Below are 13,994 nucleotides of genomic sequence, written 5' to 3'. Positions count from 1 at the left end.
GACACAGGTCTGTGCTACAGTAGGGAGGCTCACGTCTGTCCTCATCCCCGTCTAGTCTGCTTTGAACTCCTCCTGGAACCCACACCAAATCTCCTGCTTGGGGCTGCGCTGCTCGTTGCTGGTCCCCGTCTGACCTGAGCGTCTTTTGCAGGCATTAGCCAGCAGAGAGCGCTGATGTGACTCACAGAAAATGAAAATTTAAAATAAAATAAAATAAAATAAAATAAAATAAAATAAAATAAAATAAAATAAAATAAAATAAAATAAAATAAAATAAAATAAAATAATAAAATAAAATAATAAAATAAAATAATAAAATATAAAATAAAATATAAAATAAAATAATAAAATAAAATAATAAAATAAAATATAAAATAAAAAATAGAATAAAATATTGTAAATTAACCTTCTCCTGCATTTGGGGCAGCACTGAAATTAAAAGTTGCCCTAGGAAACAAGATAAAAGCACTTAAGCTGCGTATTTACAAGAGTATTATCACAATCTTCTAGCAGCATCTGCTTGTTTATTTTTAAAAAATACCAACAAAGTAACAGGACTCTACTTGCCATAAATTCCATCTGCTGTACATATTTTGAGTGTTGTCATTTCACATAGATATTTGTCAGCATGATAATTAAAGCTGATGCATTGACACGCAGGACAGTTGTTTAACTCTTCTTAATTAGTTTGAGAATATAGAATATTTTCTTTGTTGTTGTACCTACATGTCCTTTCTTCTGAGATCCTTTTTCTAGCAATTATTATTGTTTTATATGATAAATGTTTTTGAAATATGTGTATAAGTGGAGTGATTATCATTGTTTAAAAAATAACCAATTTAYCTCTTTAATCCTCAGATTAAAAAAGATCTTTGTCCTCTTATATTTTAGCAATGAGCTACATTCTTAAAAKATGATGTGAGTTAGAAATAAGGATACATTAGTTGCAATAAAACATYTTACCTATCCTGGATCTTTTCTTCCAATTTAACTTGTGTTAGAAAAATTAATAGAAGAAATTATTCAGCATTTGTGATTGTAGGAAGCTGTCCTGCAAGTACCAACATGCCTGAAATGACACCATTCTGTTGCGGAAATGCTCTTGGTCCAAAGTTATTTTCTCTGCCCAATAGCCTTTGCTGCAGATAGATACTTACAATTTTCCACAGGCACTTGAGAGGCACTTACGTCCCAAGTACCATTTTGACTACCTGTGGAGACACCAAAATCCCAGTAGTTGCTTTGTTGCCTAAATTCCATTARCATTTGGAGAGACCTTCTATCCTGCATTTGTCTATAAAATGAACAATAGGGTACTTCAGAAATCATACTTTATTCCTGACCCACACGCTTCACTGACCATTGACAAAAACCAGAAATAGCARTGAGAATATCCTTTCTTAATGAAGTAGGCCCATTAAATCTCTTATGAGAATTACTATCATAAGTAGTATCATCAATACTATCTACTGTTAAAACCCAAAAATATTTTCTTGAACCAGAGCAAAAAGTTAGAACCAAACAGTATTTTCCAAAAACACAAAGCAAAAAAAAAACCCAAACAAATTTTTTAAAATCTCAGAGTAAGCAAACAAACAAAAAAAAAACCACAAAACAAACACCCCAAAAAACCCACTACACAACGAAATTAACAAACAAAAAAAATAGCCCCACTGTTAAAACAAAACAGGGGTAATAGGTCCTTTAGATGAATCATTAGGCTGCTCTGTGTCATTTCCTTTGCTCTTTCATATGACTCAGAGAAAAACAGATGCAAAAATTGCAGCTCACTGTTTACCTGTTCTTTGAAGAATTTAGAGCTTTCTTTTATCCATTTTTCTCAGGGCAAACTGCATTATCATTACTGCTTCTGTTTTTCCCATATAACAGAGCAGCTGTCAGGTTCCAGCAATCAGACAGAGTCCTGTATTAAACAACAGCAGGAGCTGGCTTTTTCCCCTCATGCTGACTCCTGTCTACATCCCATGCCACTGTCTCCATTCCTTCTCTTCCTCCAGCTTGACAGTCACTTAACTGAAGGGTGGAAATAACTCATCAAAKGTATTTYGGGGGRAAGCAAMAAAATTCACCCTTTTGCTAGCTAARCAGGGGTGGAAGCAGTGAAGTGAGGCTGCATGAAAAAAAGAAACTCAAACCTGCTCTGGAGAGGGGAAAGAGCAGGAGGAATGGAGAGAGCAGATGACTAATGAGATAATGAGCCTCCCCCAAACCTGCCCACCAGCCTGTTCAGAGCTGTACCATGTCCCTCCTGCTTGSATCAAACTGGATGCAGTTTACAAAGAATAACAGTGTGTTTGTTGTGGCAGGGGATGCCAGGCACAGACGGAAAACCAGGCTTTCCTGGCATYGCTGGGCATCCCGGAGAAGTGGTGAGTAGGGTTATCATAATCTGTGATCACCTAACACACACCGGCTCCCTAAAGTCCCTCTTAAGGATCAGTAGGAGCCCTATTAGTACTTGCTAGCAGASTGTGAGGAGCTGGGGTTCTTTATTCACTAAGAATAAAATGCTGGAAAGATGACAGTTTAGCTTCCTGTCTTCTCTTGTCTGGTCCCCTGGGAAATCCTGGACACAACTGATGTGGTTGATGAGGACAGCACGGCCAGGGATGGCTGATTTCAGTGCAGTGAGAGAAAGGTTCACAGAATTAATTCCTAACTAATTAAATGGTTTATGCCTACTTGCTTCTAGTTGTCTGTGAACTCTGTCAAAAGTTCTGGGAAATACTTTTAAACATCAAATCCTCAGATCTGAGCTGAAACCAGTTGGCCCCGTGTGTGATTTGGGAGAGCTGGGGATTGATCGTTGATTGTACATGCAATTTGCTGTTGTGCTTATTGTGGAGCAAGGGAAAGCACATTTCATAATTTTCCCTTTTAAATCACTTATGCTCTGTTTTTTTATCACCTGCAGGGTCCAAAAGGGGAGAAGGGTGACCCAGGACCTCGGGTGAGATTGTGTAGATTTCATTCTTTCCAAAAAATCTATGTGAAACGTAGCACATAGTGTATGGGTTTTCCACATGTAATGCTTTTGAAATAGGGTGAACCAGGACAGAATGGGAACAGTATTGTGGGACCACCCGGACCACCAGGACCACCAGGACCAGTCATAGCAATACCTGAGGTAAGTGTGTATGTCAAGCACTGAGGTCTGTAACTCCTTTTACAAAGAGGAAGGCTCAAGTGGTCACCACACTGGCAATTCTGCGCTCATATTCAGTCTACTCCTCAAAACAAAAGAATCTCAATGTGTCTCTATCAAATGGATTTGTTTTGAAAAGATCAGATTGGAAGAAATTGGGTAAAGAGCTCACCTACAAGGATTATGAGGTCCTATTGGGCACTTCTCACAAGCGCTTTAGGTGATTCTGCAGGGATTGTGAACATGAATTAAAAATCAACAGAGAAATACCCAGCTGGGGATATTTAATGAAGCAAAGCAGCCAAGGCACAGCAGTATGTGGGGGACAGACGTGTTTCCTGACAGTTGTCCACTACACAAACCTCAGACCCTGTTATGGAAGCTACAAAGTAAAAAATACTAGAAGCTCATAAAAACTCTCCAGTGTGTTTTAGATGCAGGTATATTTTCAGTTAGTTTTGCTGTGTGTACATCAGCCTTTGCAAAAATAGTACTAGTAGCAGCAGTGAAGGCTGGATATTAGGATGAATCCCATCTGGAGCTGACAACAAAARTCCTAGTAGTTGGCATGGTATGACATTAAGATCTGGAGGAACTGTGAGGGACTGCAGGAAACTTCACCTCTGAGAGGTGGAGGTGTCTAAAACAGCCAGACTTGTCCATAGGAATGCATATAAGTGTGTTATATGTGCATACAAGGAATGCGATAAGAAGTGTTTTGTAATTGGAAGAAGAGAAAATGCCCAGCTGAGAAATCTGTGTGAGGGGGAGCTTAGCCCTAACATTATCATAAAGCTGAACTACATATAACCTTTTTTGGCTGAAACAACTAGGCTTTCACTGAGGCTTCAGCTACTGATAGTAAATACAGCATTAATTGGCATCCTGTAGGCCCCACCACCCATCCCAACAGAACTGTTTTTTCTTTACTGAATTTACTGGGAGTCCATGCAGGATAGGAGAATCTTGGATSCTGAGTCTTGGATGAACAGAATTATATTCGCAGAAATGCTGGCTGTCTGAAGATCTTGTTCAAAGTCCTGCTCATAGTGGGACTGTCACCATCTCTACACTTCTCTACACTTCTGTTGGAGTTTCTGGGGAACTGCTGTGATAGAAATGCTGATATAAAATTCATGTTCTTTCTCACAGCCCTGCCATGGTGCCACTATGGAGCCTTAACTCTTACCAGTGACTAAACAGCTCTGTTTACAGTAATAATGACTCTCCATGGTTGCTACATAGCTTATTTATACTTGAAAAATCACTGTGAGAGCCTCGTAAGGAGGACAGTATGTATAAGAAATGTAGAAAGATTATTGAAGCTGACATGAACTTGTTTGCTGAAGGCTGCATGACTCCCTGCATGTGATAGTCACAGTCCACACATCTGTCTAACATGTAGCTATGTCTGAAGAAGCCTAAAGTGTATCCTCTGAATCCTCCAGACCCCCTGTACGAACCACTTCTACTATGTACCACAGAAATATATAGAGCCTGCAGAAACTGTATTGCATTATGTATATTACAGATCCATACAGAAACCCATTTCCTTCTCTAAGCACTTTCAGTTTTTAGAAGTAAGCTCTCTTAAAACATTGGGGGCATAATATGTGTGGCTTTATATCCATTTGAAGAATAGGTCTTCTGGGGAGGTACTTCTGTCCTCATGTGCTTCAAAACCTCTGTRTTGTTAATCAGCAGATTTCTCTGAGGACTGGGTGTACTGAATTTGATACAGTTAATTAAGCGTGTGTGGAAGCACCCATCACTATGTACTGAATTGAATTCTTCCTATCTCACAAATATTTGTGTAAGAGCAGGACATTTGCCTGCAATACATTTGCTGGAATAGACATTTACATTTAATTATCCAGTCTCTCATCTTTTGTAGTAAGCTTCAAATATGGAAAAGAACTATTGCAAGCAGAGCTTTCAATTGCAGTTGGCATTGCAGAACTAAAATAAACAACACTGCCAGCTGCTGTAATGTGGATATTGGCTTGATGTGGGCAGAGCAGCAGAGATCAGTGATCTGAGTGAACCATGGGGCAGTTAGAGAGATYACCACCCAGGTCAGGGTCATTCAGTTCATTCATTTAACTGTTGTGTAGCCAAGGACAGTACTACTGGGGCTGCAGAACTTGAATGGACTGATCCCTCAGAGTGATAAGGAAGTTTTCTTAAGAAAGGCTGTATGGCTACAGCTAAACAGACTTTATTCTTGTTCACCAAAATAAAAGCAATAAAGAGTCAGTGGGGTTTCAGCACTGTTGAAATATTTAGACCTGATGTGCAGAGCTGTGGCTCAGGGCCAGGCCTCAACAGTGTCTGGCCAATAGCACATTGATTGAACTGCACTGAAAAGTGGACCTTGGCTTCCTCCTCATTTAACCTTGTCCCTGTGTGAATGGAGGGGATTCRGTTCTCTCAGGAACCACTCCTCATACCATGAAAATGTGTGGTAGGGTAAAACTGAGGTCTGCAGTGGACTGTATCCATTTACAGGTTTCTGCAGTTCCTACCAGCACTGTGGGTCTTCAGACGTTTCCCTTCCTTACTGCCTCTGCTGTTGCCTCCTGGGATTGATCAGGATGTCTGTTTTTACCAGTCCCATTTTAAAAAACAGTGTCCCTTGATTTGCTGCTGCTTGATATTCCAAACCCCTAAAATCAATATTTCTCATCCTATATCAGCTCTTTCACTCTTTAGGAGCATAGTCTCTTATACTCAGTGCATTTTCATGAATGAAATCATAATAACCAGAAAACCATAGTATTTGTTGCTATGATTTTAATCACACAAATTCTTTTGGGTATAGCACAGAAGTAATTTTGAATAGAGAAATGTAGCTGGATTTAAATTAAGAACTTCAAAAGATTTCTATTTGGCTGACATTATTCACCCATAGTTTAGCTACAGGAAACAAAAGTTATGAAGAAAGGTTAAAGTTGAGGGTGTAAATCAAATGTCAAAAGGTTTTGCTGCCTCTGTTCTTTCTGTAATTCTAATGAGGTCATATTCATTYGGATGCAAAGCTGAAAGTTTACTTAGAAACCAACCCAAGCAATCATACCAAAACCTAACAGTGAAAAAATTATGGAAAATAGTATTGTCCTTAATTTTGTAGTCAGCACTTTCTGAACTAATTCAATGTGTTGAAGAGTTACTCTGCTGAATTGCTGTTGTTAAAGCTTTTTGTACAACCAAACCCAAAGATAAATGTCTATACACCTGGAGGAGGTTGTGAAGAGTGCAATCTTTTTCTCTAATCATCACTCTTCTACCTTTTGTTTTCAAATCTTCTTCAGCCTTATGTACAGTTTTTTGACTTCCAAACACAATTTCCATTTGCAGATCAACTGTATGTATAAAATATACAATGTGCCTGATACTAAACAAAATCTTTTGGGATTTTCTTCACTGACTTCAATATAGTTTGGATTGAGCCCAAAATCAAGGAACACTGAGTGATTCCACAATGAAAAGACCATGTAAACCCAGGGCTTCTGGATTCCTGCCACCRGTTGTACATAGAGCAGAACARTTGTGGCAGCAGGACTCCTTTATTRCTGTCCTTAAAGTAGCAGCCCATGTCCTGTTCTTTTGCTGGACCATATAGAACTGGAAATAGAGTGGGACCAAGGTCATTGTACTACCCTTGAAGAGTGCATCAAAGTTCATGCAGTATGGGAGATGGAGTACTGCCTGTAGGATTTAAATTCTACTTTTACTTGACAATTTTTGCAGTGTTTTTTGTAGAACATGAGGACAGGGAGAGGGAAGAAGCGCCCAGTAAAAGCAACAAGCTTTAGCTGTATGAATCATGCAACATGACCTCTGATGCCTGAAAATGGTTTAGAAATAAAACCTAATAGGCTGGTGTCTATAGAGCAGGTATTTCTTTATTGCAGTGCTGGTGTAGCTCTGGAGGTGAGGGGGATCTCTCCTCCTAACTCACCTGCCTTCGCTTAGAATTGGCAGGTATTTATACWGTAAACATGGTGTAATACTACCATCGTCACTACGCCCACCACTATATATGGGCACGGAAATACATGATATCACAGTTTTACAAGTACGCATGTGTCATCCTCAATTCGGTGGTGATGGGGGTCTCCTCCTGATGAGAGACTATCATCTTCATCATGGTGGACTTTTTACTTTTGTCTTCAGGGCATTTGTGATGTTTATAGTTTTTTCTAGTCTTCTAAGTATTTTCTATTTTTTTTGCTGACTGTCTTGTCCCTCTGCCAAGTTTTCATTAGTGTTCTCTACTGCTCCTCAATATAGCATCTACTTGTCTACTTTCTTTAGAACTTTTTCTGATTTATGCCCCTTGGCAACTTTTATGTGTTTACGTACTAATCCAGCTGGTTGGATTGCATTCAGCTGGTACACTGTATGTTTCTAATACCCTATGTAAAAACTTATAACAATATATGAAAAGGCTATTATTGATAATATATTGAAAGCTATTACATTGTATATTAATAATGTGAAAAAAAGTTATTACATTCTTATATTGATAATGTATAAAAAAGTTATAGAAAGATTTCAATCAATAGGCTTCATAAGCACTTTGACAAAAACTATAGGTATCATTCCCCCCTTTCTTTATTTTTTTGTGTATTCTTTCACAACCTCATAAGGTGGTATTAACACTTATTTCTGAAAATATGTTTTCTTCTCTAATTTATTTTTTAACTGCTAACTCTTTAAATTATCATATGAAATTGTTGTTTGTTTGCATTACTACAGAATATATTGAGTGATTACACATGTACAGAGGATGATTAGTCTTAAAAATAAAATYCTTGTAAATAGTTATTTCAGCTAATTAAAATTTGGGAGCCARGATGTGTTTTTCAAAGGTTGTTTGTCTAAGAAGTGTCCTTTTTTGTCACTTCATGAAGCACTTGTGCATGTTGTCAGATTGTACGTATGTCTGTGGTTATTTGCCTCAATTGATCTACCTAAGTACAGCAACTAGTATTCACTAGTGTGTAAACTTTTCTTGTTTGTGCTGTAATTGTATGTCTGGCATACAAATAGTTATTCTATTGTTTTGAGTGGACAAGCAAAGATTTATTGGACCAGACCCATGGTAGGGGGACAATCTTAGTCTAATTGTTGGTATTGTTAAAATAGCTAAGATTAGGTTTTGTAAATTTTACTTCTGTATATATAACAGATTGATTAACAAGTGTTAACTGAAAAGGAGGTGTTCCCATAGGGGAACCTGGCTTCTCACATTGGTTCTTATGTTCATACAGGGAATATGGGCTTAACTTAGTCTAGTTGCTAGAGGGTACTCCCAGCAACAGCCAGCGTAATTGTTGTACTTCTTTGCATAACTAGCAATCCCTTATTGTAGTATGGTTAGCRATGGATTCAAGCAAAGCTACATAATTATTAGTATCAAAAATCACAGTAACTGGCTATAAAACAAAGAAGCACTAGAAGAGGTTTATATTTTAYGATTGAGCTTTAGTTTCAGTCTTTCAGCATCAATAGGCATTGCAGCCCAATGCTTGACAGGAGATTTCTTGACCCAGGTATAGTGGGTCTGGGTAGGTCTCTTTTTGACGTGAACTGCCTTGTAGAGGATTACTTGAAAAATTCTTTACATATACTCAGTTACTAGGATTAATGGCATGCGATTTGTGATCTGGTTGCTTAGGTTGATTCTTAAACACAATATTGAATTTCTGATGCAACTGGTTTTTTATTGCTTTTAAATACTCACTGATATACTGATTACTTATTTGAGCCAAACTTTTATCATGAGTACTTAGGGATAATTTTATTKAGCAGTACTTTTATTATTTTTCGAGCTTTGTTTTGTAAGGGAATGCCTCTGGCTACCCAGTAAGCACTAATAGATATTGGAAACCCCCCCTTTCTTGGGAGTTCAGAAAAATCTATTTGTCGTGCATCCCTTGAAAAGATTCCTTTGTCAATCATCTTTGTTCTAACTTGACTGTTGTATTGGGATTGTTCTTTAAACTGATTAAGTATTGTGAGGTTACTTCTTTAATAACCTCTAACAGACGTGGGCCTGCAATCCATGCTTTGAGATGCTGGTAAAGAGGATTTACTCTTCAGTGAGTTTTATCATGTTTAGATTTCACATAGTATTTCMAAGTGTTCTTAGGTATCACTAATTGGCTTGCTTCTAACTGCCTCYATCCATTTTCTAAAAATTTTCTTTTATTATTTTGTATCTTATTTGCAATCTGATGGTTGATAATTTACCTGTTGTCTCMTATCTATTTCAGTGGGTATCAAAGTCATTATAATTGAGCTATTTTTTTTTAGCAGCTAATTTAGCTTTAGAATCTGCAAATTTGTTATTTTCTTCAGGGAGAGTGTTACTTCTAAAGTGCCCCCAGCAATGCATAACTGCCGCTTGTGATGGGAGTTTTACTGCTTCGAGGAGTCTGAGGACATCGGTTGCATATTTGACAACTTTCTTCGGTGTTGTTAAGAGTCTTCTTTCTTTCTAAATTGCACMATGAGCATGGACAATSCATAAGCATATTTGGAATCTATCTAAATATTGATGATTTTTTTTCTTTACTTAGCTCCAATGCATTGGTTAGGGCTATCAGCTTTGTTTTTTGAGCTGAAGCTCCAGCAGGTAATGGATTTGACTTTTTTACTTCAGAGACAGTGATCACAGCATACCCAGACTTCTGTGTCCTTTTGGCATCTGGGAGTGGTTCTTCTTTCAGATTTGGGTAGCTGAAGTATGCAGTCTCTATGTTTCTAGGCAATCGTGTACTACTGGTTCAGCTTCTGATTTTCTTTGCAGAAAGGAAGCAGGGTTAACAATCTTGGCAATGTCATATTTCAGGAATTTTGAAGGAGACAGTTGGCGATTCCCTTTCTGCTATAGGACATCTGCTTGTGTGTGACACTAGAACAGTCATTTTTGTCTTAAAGTGAGGTTTTTTTACTTCTTTAATGTTTATTATAACTGCTGCAAGTGCCCTGAGGCATGCAAGCCACCCCCTGCTCACAGTGTCCAGTTTCTTGGAAACATTCGCTACTGCCCTCTTGTAAGGGCTCAGCTGCTGTGCGAAGACTCCTAGAGCTGTTCCCTGCCTCTCATGGAAAACAGCCAAAAAGGCTTACTCATGTCAGGTAGTCTGAGGGCTGGGGCTCTTATAAACTCATGCTTCAGTTCTTTGAAGGCTTTGKCAGCYGCAGGAGTCCACACTTCAGCAATTTGGAGACTTTTAGCAGCTCACACAGAGGTTTCACAATGAGTTCATAATTGTGTATCCACAACTGACATCAACTTGTCATTCTAAGGAAAGCGCAAAGTTCTCTTGCAGTTTGTGGCTCAGGTGTTTGGTAGATTGCTTCTTTCCGTGTGATTCCTAGAGATCGTTATCTTCCAGAGATCCCGTACTTGAGATGAGTCACCTGTTGTTGCACTAACTGAGCTTTTTGTGGAGACACTTGATAACTATTTAGCTCTAGAAAATTTAAAAGGCCAACTGTCTTCTGAAGGTATTTTTTAGAAGTTTTTGTGGCGATGAACAGGTCATTCACATATTATAGAAGTGTACTTTCTCCAGGTGGTGATTGTTATTGCTCTTAATTCTTTTAGCCAATTGGTTTTCAAAGASTGTGGGGCTGTTTTTGAACCCTTGAGGTAACACTGTCTAGGTAAGCTGGCTTTTCTCTCCTATACTAGGATTTTCCCATTCAAATGTAAAAATCACACGAAAATCACATCATTCTCATCTATGATAGGTAGGCAAAAGAAAACATCTTTAAGATCTATGACTGGAAACCAAATTAAATCTTCTTATAATTTTGTTAGTAGTGTGTAAGAATTAGCCACTACCAGATGAATGCTTTTAGTAATTTCATTGATTACTCACAAATCTTGTGCTTTCTGCAGGTTCTGTTGGGTTTTGTGGAGGATTTTTTGTTTTGTTTTTGTTTTTTTGTTTTTTTACTGGCAGTATAGGGGTGTTGAACTCTGACTCAGATTCTTTCTGAATTTTGTATTCAAGTAGCTTTAAAAGAAAGCATTTTCTGGTTGGTCCGTGGCTCTCTGAACTTGAATGTATTTTTCACTTTTATGTACCAAGGCTTGATTTAAAACTGAAAATGTGTTTCTAGTATYGATTAAAAATTCAACTTCTTTTTCATTCCCTAGCTGCATTTTGGCCRGCTGATCCTCTAGGGTAAGGTCTGCCAGTMYYCATCATTCATCACTATGCACAGTGGAAATAAAGGTCCCCGACCYTTGATTTGCCAGTTTAGGACACTGGTTCTTCTAGTGTCCCTCCTCTTTACAGAATGCACACTGATTTGGTCCCAATTTGGATTGTGATTGATTTGAGCCCCCTCTGTTGTTTCACCTCTGCCTCAACCACTCCCACCGTTCTGATGGTGATCCATGACAGCTACTATAGCTGTAGTCAGATTTCACCATTAATGCTTATTTCTGTTACTGTACGCTCGCCAAGCCTCCCCCATGAACGCTTCCAGATCCCCGCTTGCAGGCTCTCTTATTTTCTGAAGCTCAAATCTAATGTCTGGGCAGGATTGCCCTAACATTAGAGAAACTAATTGCTGTTTGCCCATGTCTGATGAGGGGTCTAGGGTCATGTACTTATGCAGGGCTGCACGGAGCCTGTCCACAAAAGCRGTGGGAGACTCCTGCCTTCCCTGCTTCACTTGGAATATCATTGACCAATTTASTGCTTTTTAGGATAGCATTTTCTAAGCCTACTTTGCTCTTTTATTTCTGCCTCCACCTCTGYTTWTTGCCAATTCCTTTTCTGTTTCTGYAAGCTCTGACAACATCAAATCATTACCAACCCAATCAGGGTCCTGTTTTCTCACAACTAACTCAAATCTTCTAGCAATTTATTGGACTCTTTTCTATAATTTTTAACTTTTTCTTTYCAGCCATTCAGATCATTAGYGGAAAAGGGAACTTYCACTTGCATARCGTCTCCCTCGGGAACTATCACTTCTCTCAGAGGGGCTACTATAGGCAAAACTTCTTTTGTTTTRGTTCTTGTCCGCACTGTTATCAGGGTCCTTGAACTTGTTCCCTCCCCAGGATTATTTATTTCATCCCTACTACTGCTAGAGCTGGAAGCGGGGAGCAGTCAGAGTGTGCYGCTGGCCTCACATACTTTGGCTATAAATCTTGAATATTCACAAGCGTCTTCCTCATATCTGYTTGCTAACTTCAAACACCTCTGTCTTATACTACATGCAAAACAACATTTCTTTATCCTTTACTTCTAATGGGCTAGAGAGTATACTCTAAAGGGCTCTTTTTAACTATTCCTTTACTACTAGAACTACCTACTTTAATGTAACCTTAAATGCTGGTGGTTACACTTCATAGGAAAAAAAAACACAAAGCTTACTGTCATCATCCCTGCAAACCACACTTAACGCACAACAGATATCAGGGGTGCAACTGACTCCAATATTTTCTTTTACACTTCAGACACTAGATATGCACCCAAGAATCACATAACCAGAGGATACTGTAACTGCACAGTACTCCAAAAACAAAACAAGACATAGGAGTGTGATAAGTAAAAGGAGTGAGATAGAGTAGTGGAGCCTAACAGGACAGAAATTAAAACTGCTAGCTAAGCTGTACCAGTTCTTGGCAGATACACACACTGTAATGGCTATAAAGACACAGACACAGACAGCAAAAACCTCTAGCAAACACACAGCAGCCCAGTAAGAGCTGTTAACATGCAGAAAGAAACACTGACTTTATATAAAACACACAAAACAACACATAAAACACTCAAACCCAAAAAGAGACTAGGCTAAATCCAAACCAAAAAGTCTTCTGACTTCTTTTAGGGGCTTCTGACCTCCACCTAGGAGTCTCCAAACTCCTTGTATCAACTTCAGGAATTTCACCTGTGATACGTGCCTGGCATACATCGTCACATACATCTTACAGGAATTTCTTAAGCAAACCAAAAATGTTACAAATCAAATTGCAAATACCTTAAATTTATGCAGTCAGTCAGTCCTTGTCTACCCCCACAGAGAGCCGGTGAAGTGTGGAGTCCCTCTGAGAAAATCTCAGGGCACGCCAAGAGAGTCCCCAGCTCCAACGGATCTTGCAGCCAGGCAGAGAGGTCCTGCCGCGCTTAGTCGCCAAAACTGATGCCCAAAAAAGGCCTAGAAATGAAACCCCATAGACCAGTGTCTATAGAGCAGGTATTTGTTTATTACAGGGCTGTTGTAGCACTGGAGGTGAGGGGGATCTCTCCTCCTAACTCACCTGCCTTTGCTTAGAATTGGCAGGTATTTATACAGTAACCATGGAGTAACATTACTGTCGTCACTATGGCCCCCATACGCCCACCACTATATATGGACATGGAAATGCATTATATCACAGTTTTACAAGTACACATGTGTCATCCTCAATTCGGTGATCGTGGGGGTCTCCTCCTAATGAGAGACCAACATCTTCATCGTGGTGGATTTTTCACCTTTGTCTTCAGGGCATGCACATTTGTGATGTTTATAGTTTTTTCTAGTGCTCTAAGTATTTATTTTCCAATTTTTTTTTGCTGACTTGTCCCTCTGCCAAGTTTTCATTAGTGTTCTCTACTATTCCTCAATGTAGCATCTACTTGTSTACTCTCTTTAGAACTTTTTCTGATTTATGCCTCTTGGTGACTTTTAYGTGTTTACATACTAATCCAGCTGGCTGGATTGCATTCAGCTGGTACACTGTATGTTTCTAATACCCTATGTAAAAACTTATAACAATATATGAAAAGGCTATTATTGATAATATATTGAA

The 13,994-nt window shown here is 38.7% G+C and overlaps 1 protein-coding gene across 1 annotated transcript in view; it reads left to right on the top strand.

Moving 5' to 3' along the window:
• Window positions 1-13,994, top strand: part of COL15A1 (collagen type XV alpha 1 chain) — a 125,688-nt gene that overhangs the window by 76,749 nt on the left and 34,945 nt on the right. The window contains exons 20-22 of the mRNA XM_057379049.1: window positions 2,328-2,390; window positions 2,936-2,971; window positions 3,065-3,148. Of these exons, the coding sequence (XP_057235032.1) occupies window positions 2,328-2,390; window positions 2,936-2,971; window positions 3,065-3,148 (183 nt within the window). The remainder of the gene's footprint in view (window positions 1-2,327; window positions 2,391-2,935; window positions 2,972-3,064; window positions 3,149-13,994) is intronic.

The sequence above is a fragment of the Malurus melanocephalus genome, unplaced genomic scaffold (genome assembly GCF_030028575.1).
Source record: "Malurus melanocephalus ecotype Western Australia unplaced genomic scaffold, MMel_1.1 scaffold_383, whole genome shotgun sequence".
Taxonomy (NCBI): domain Eukaryota; kingdom Metazoa; phylum Chordata; class Aves; order Passeriformes; family Maluridae; genus Malurus; species Malurus melanocephalus.
Note: the sequence above shows the minus strand (reverse complement) of the source record. Positions and strands in the feature narration are given on the sequence as shown.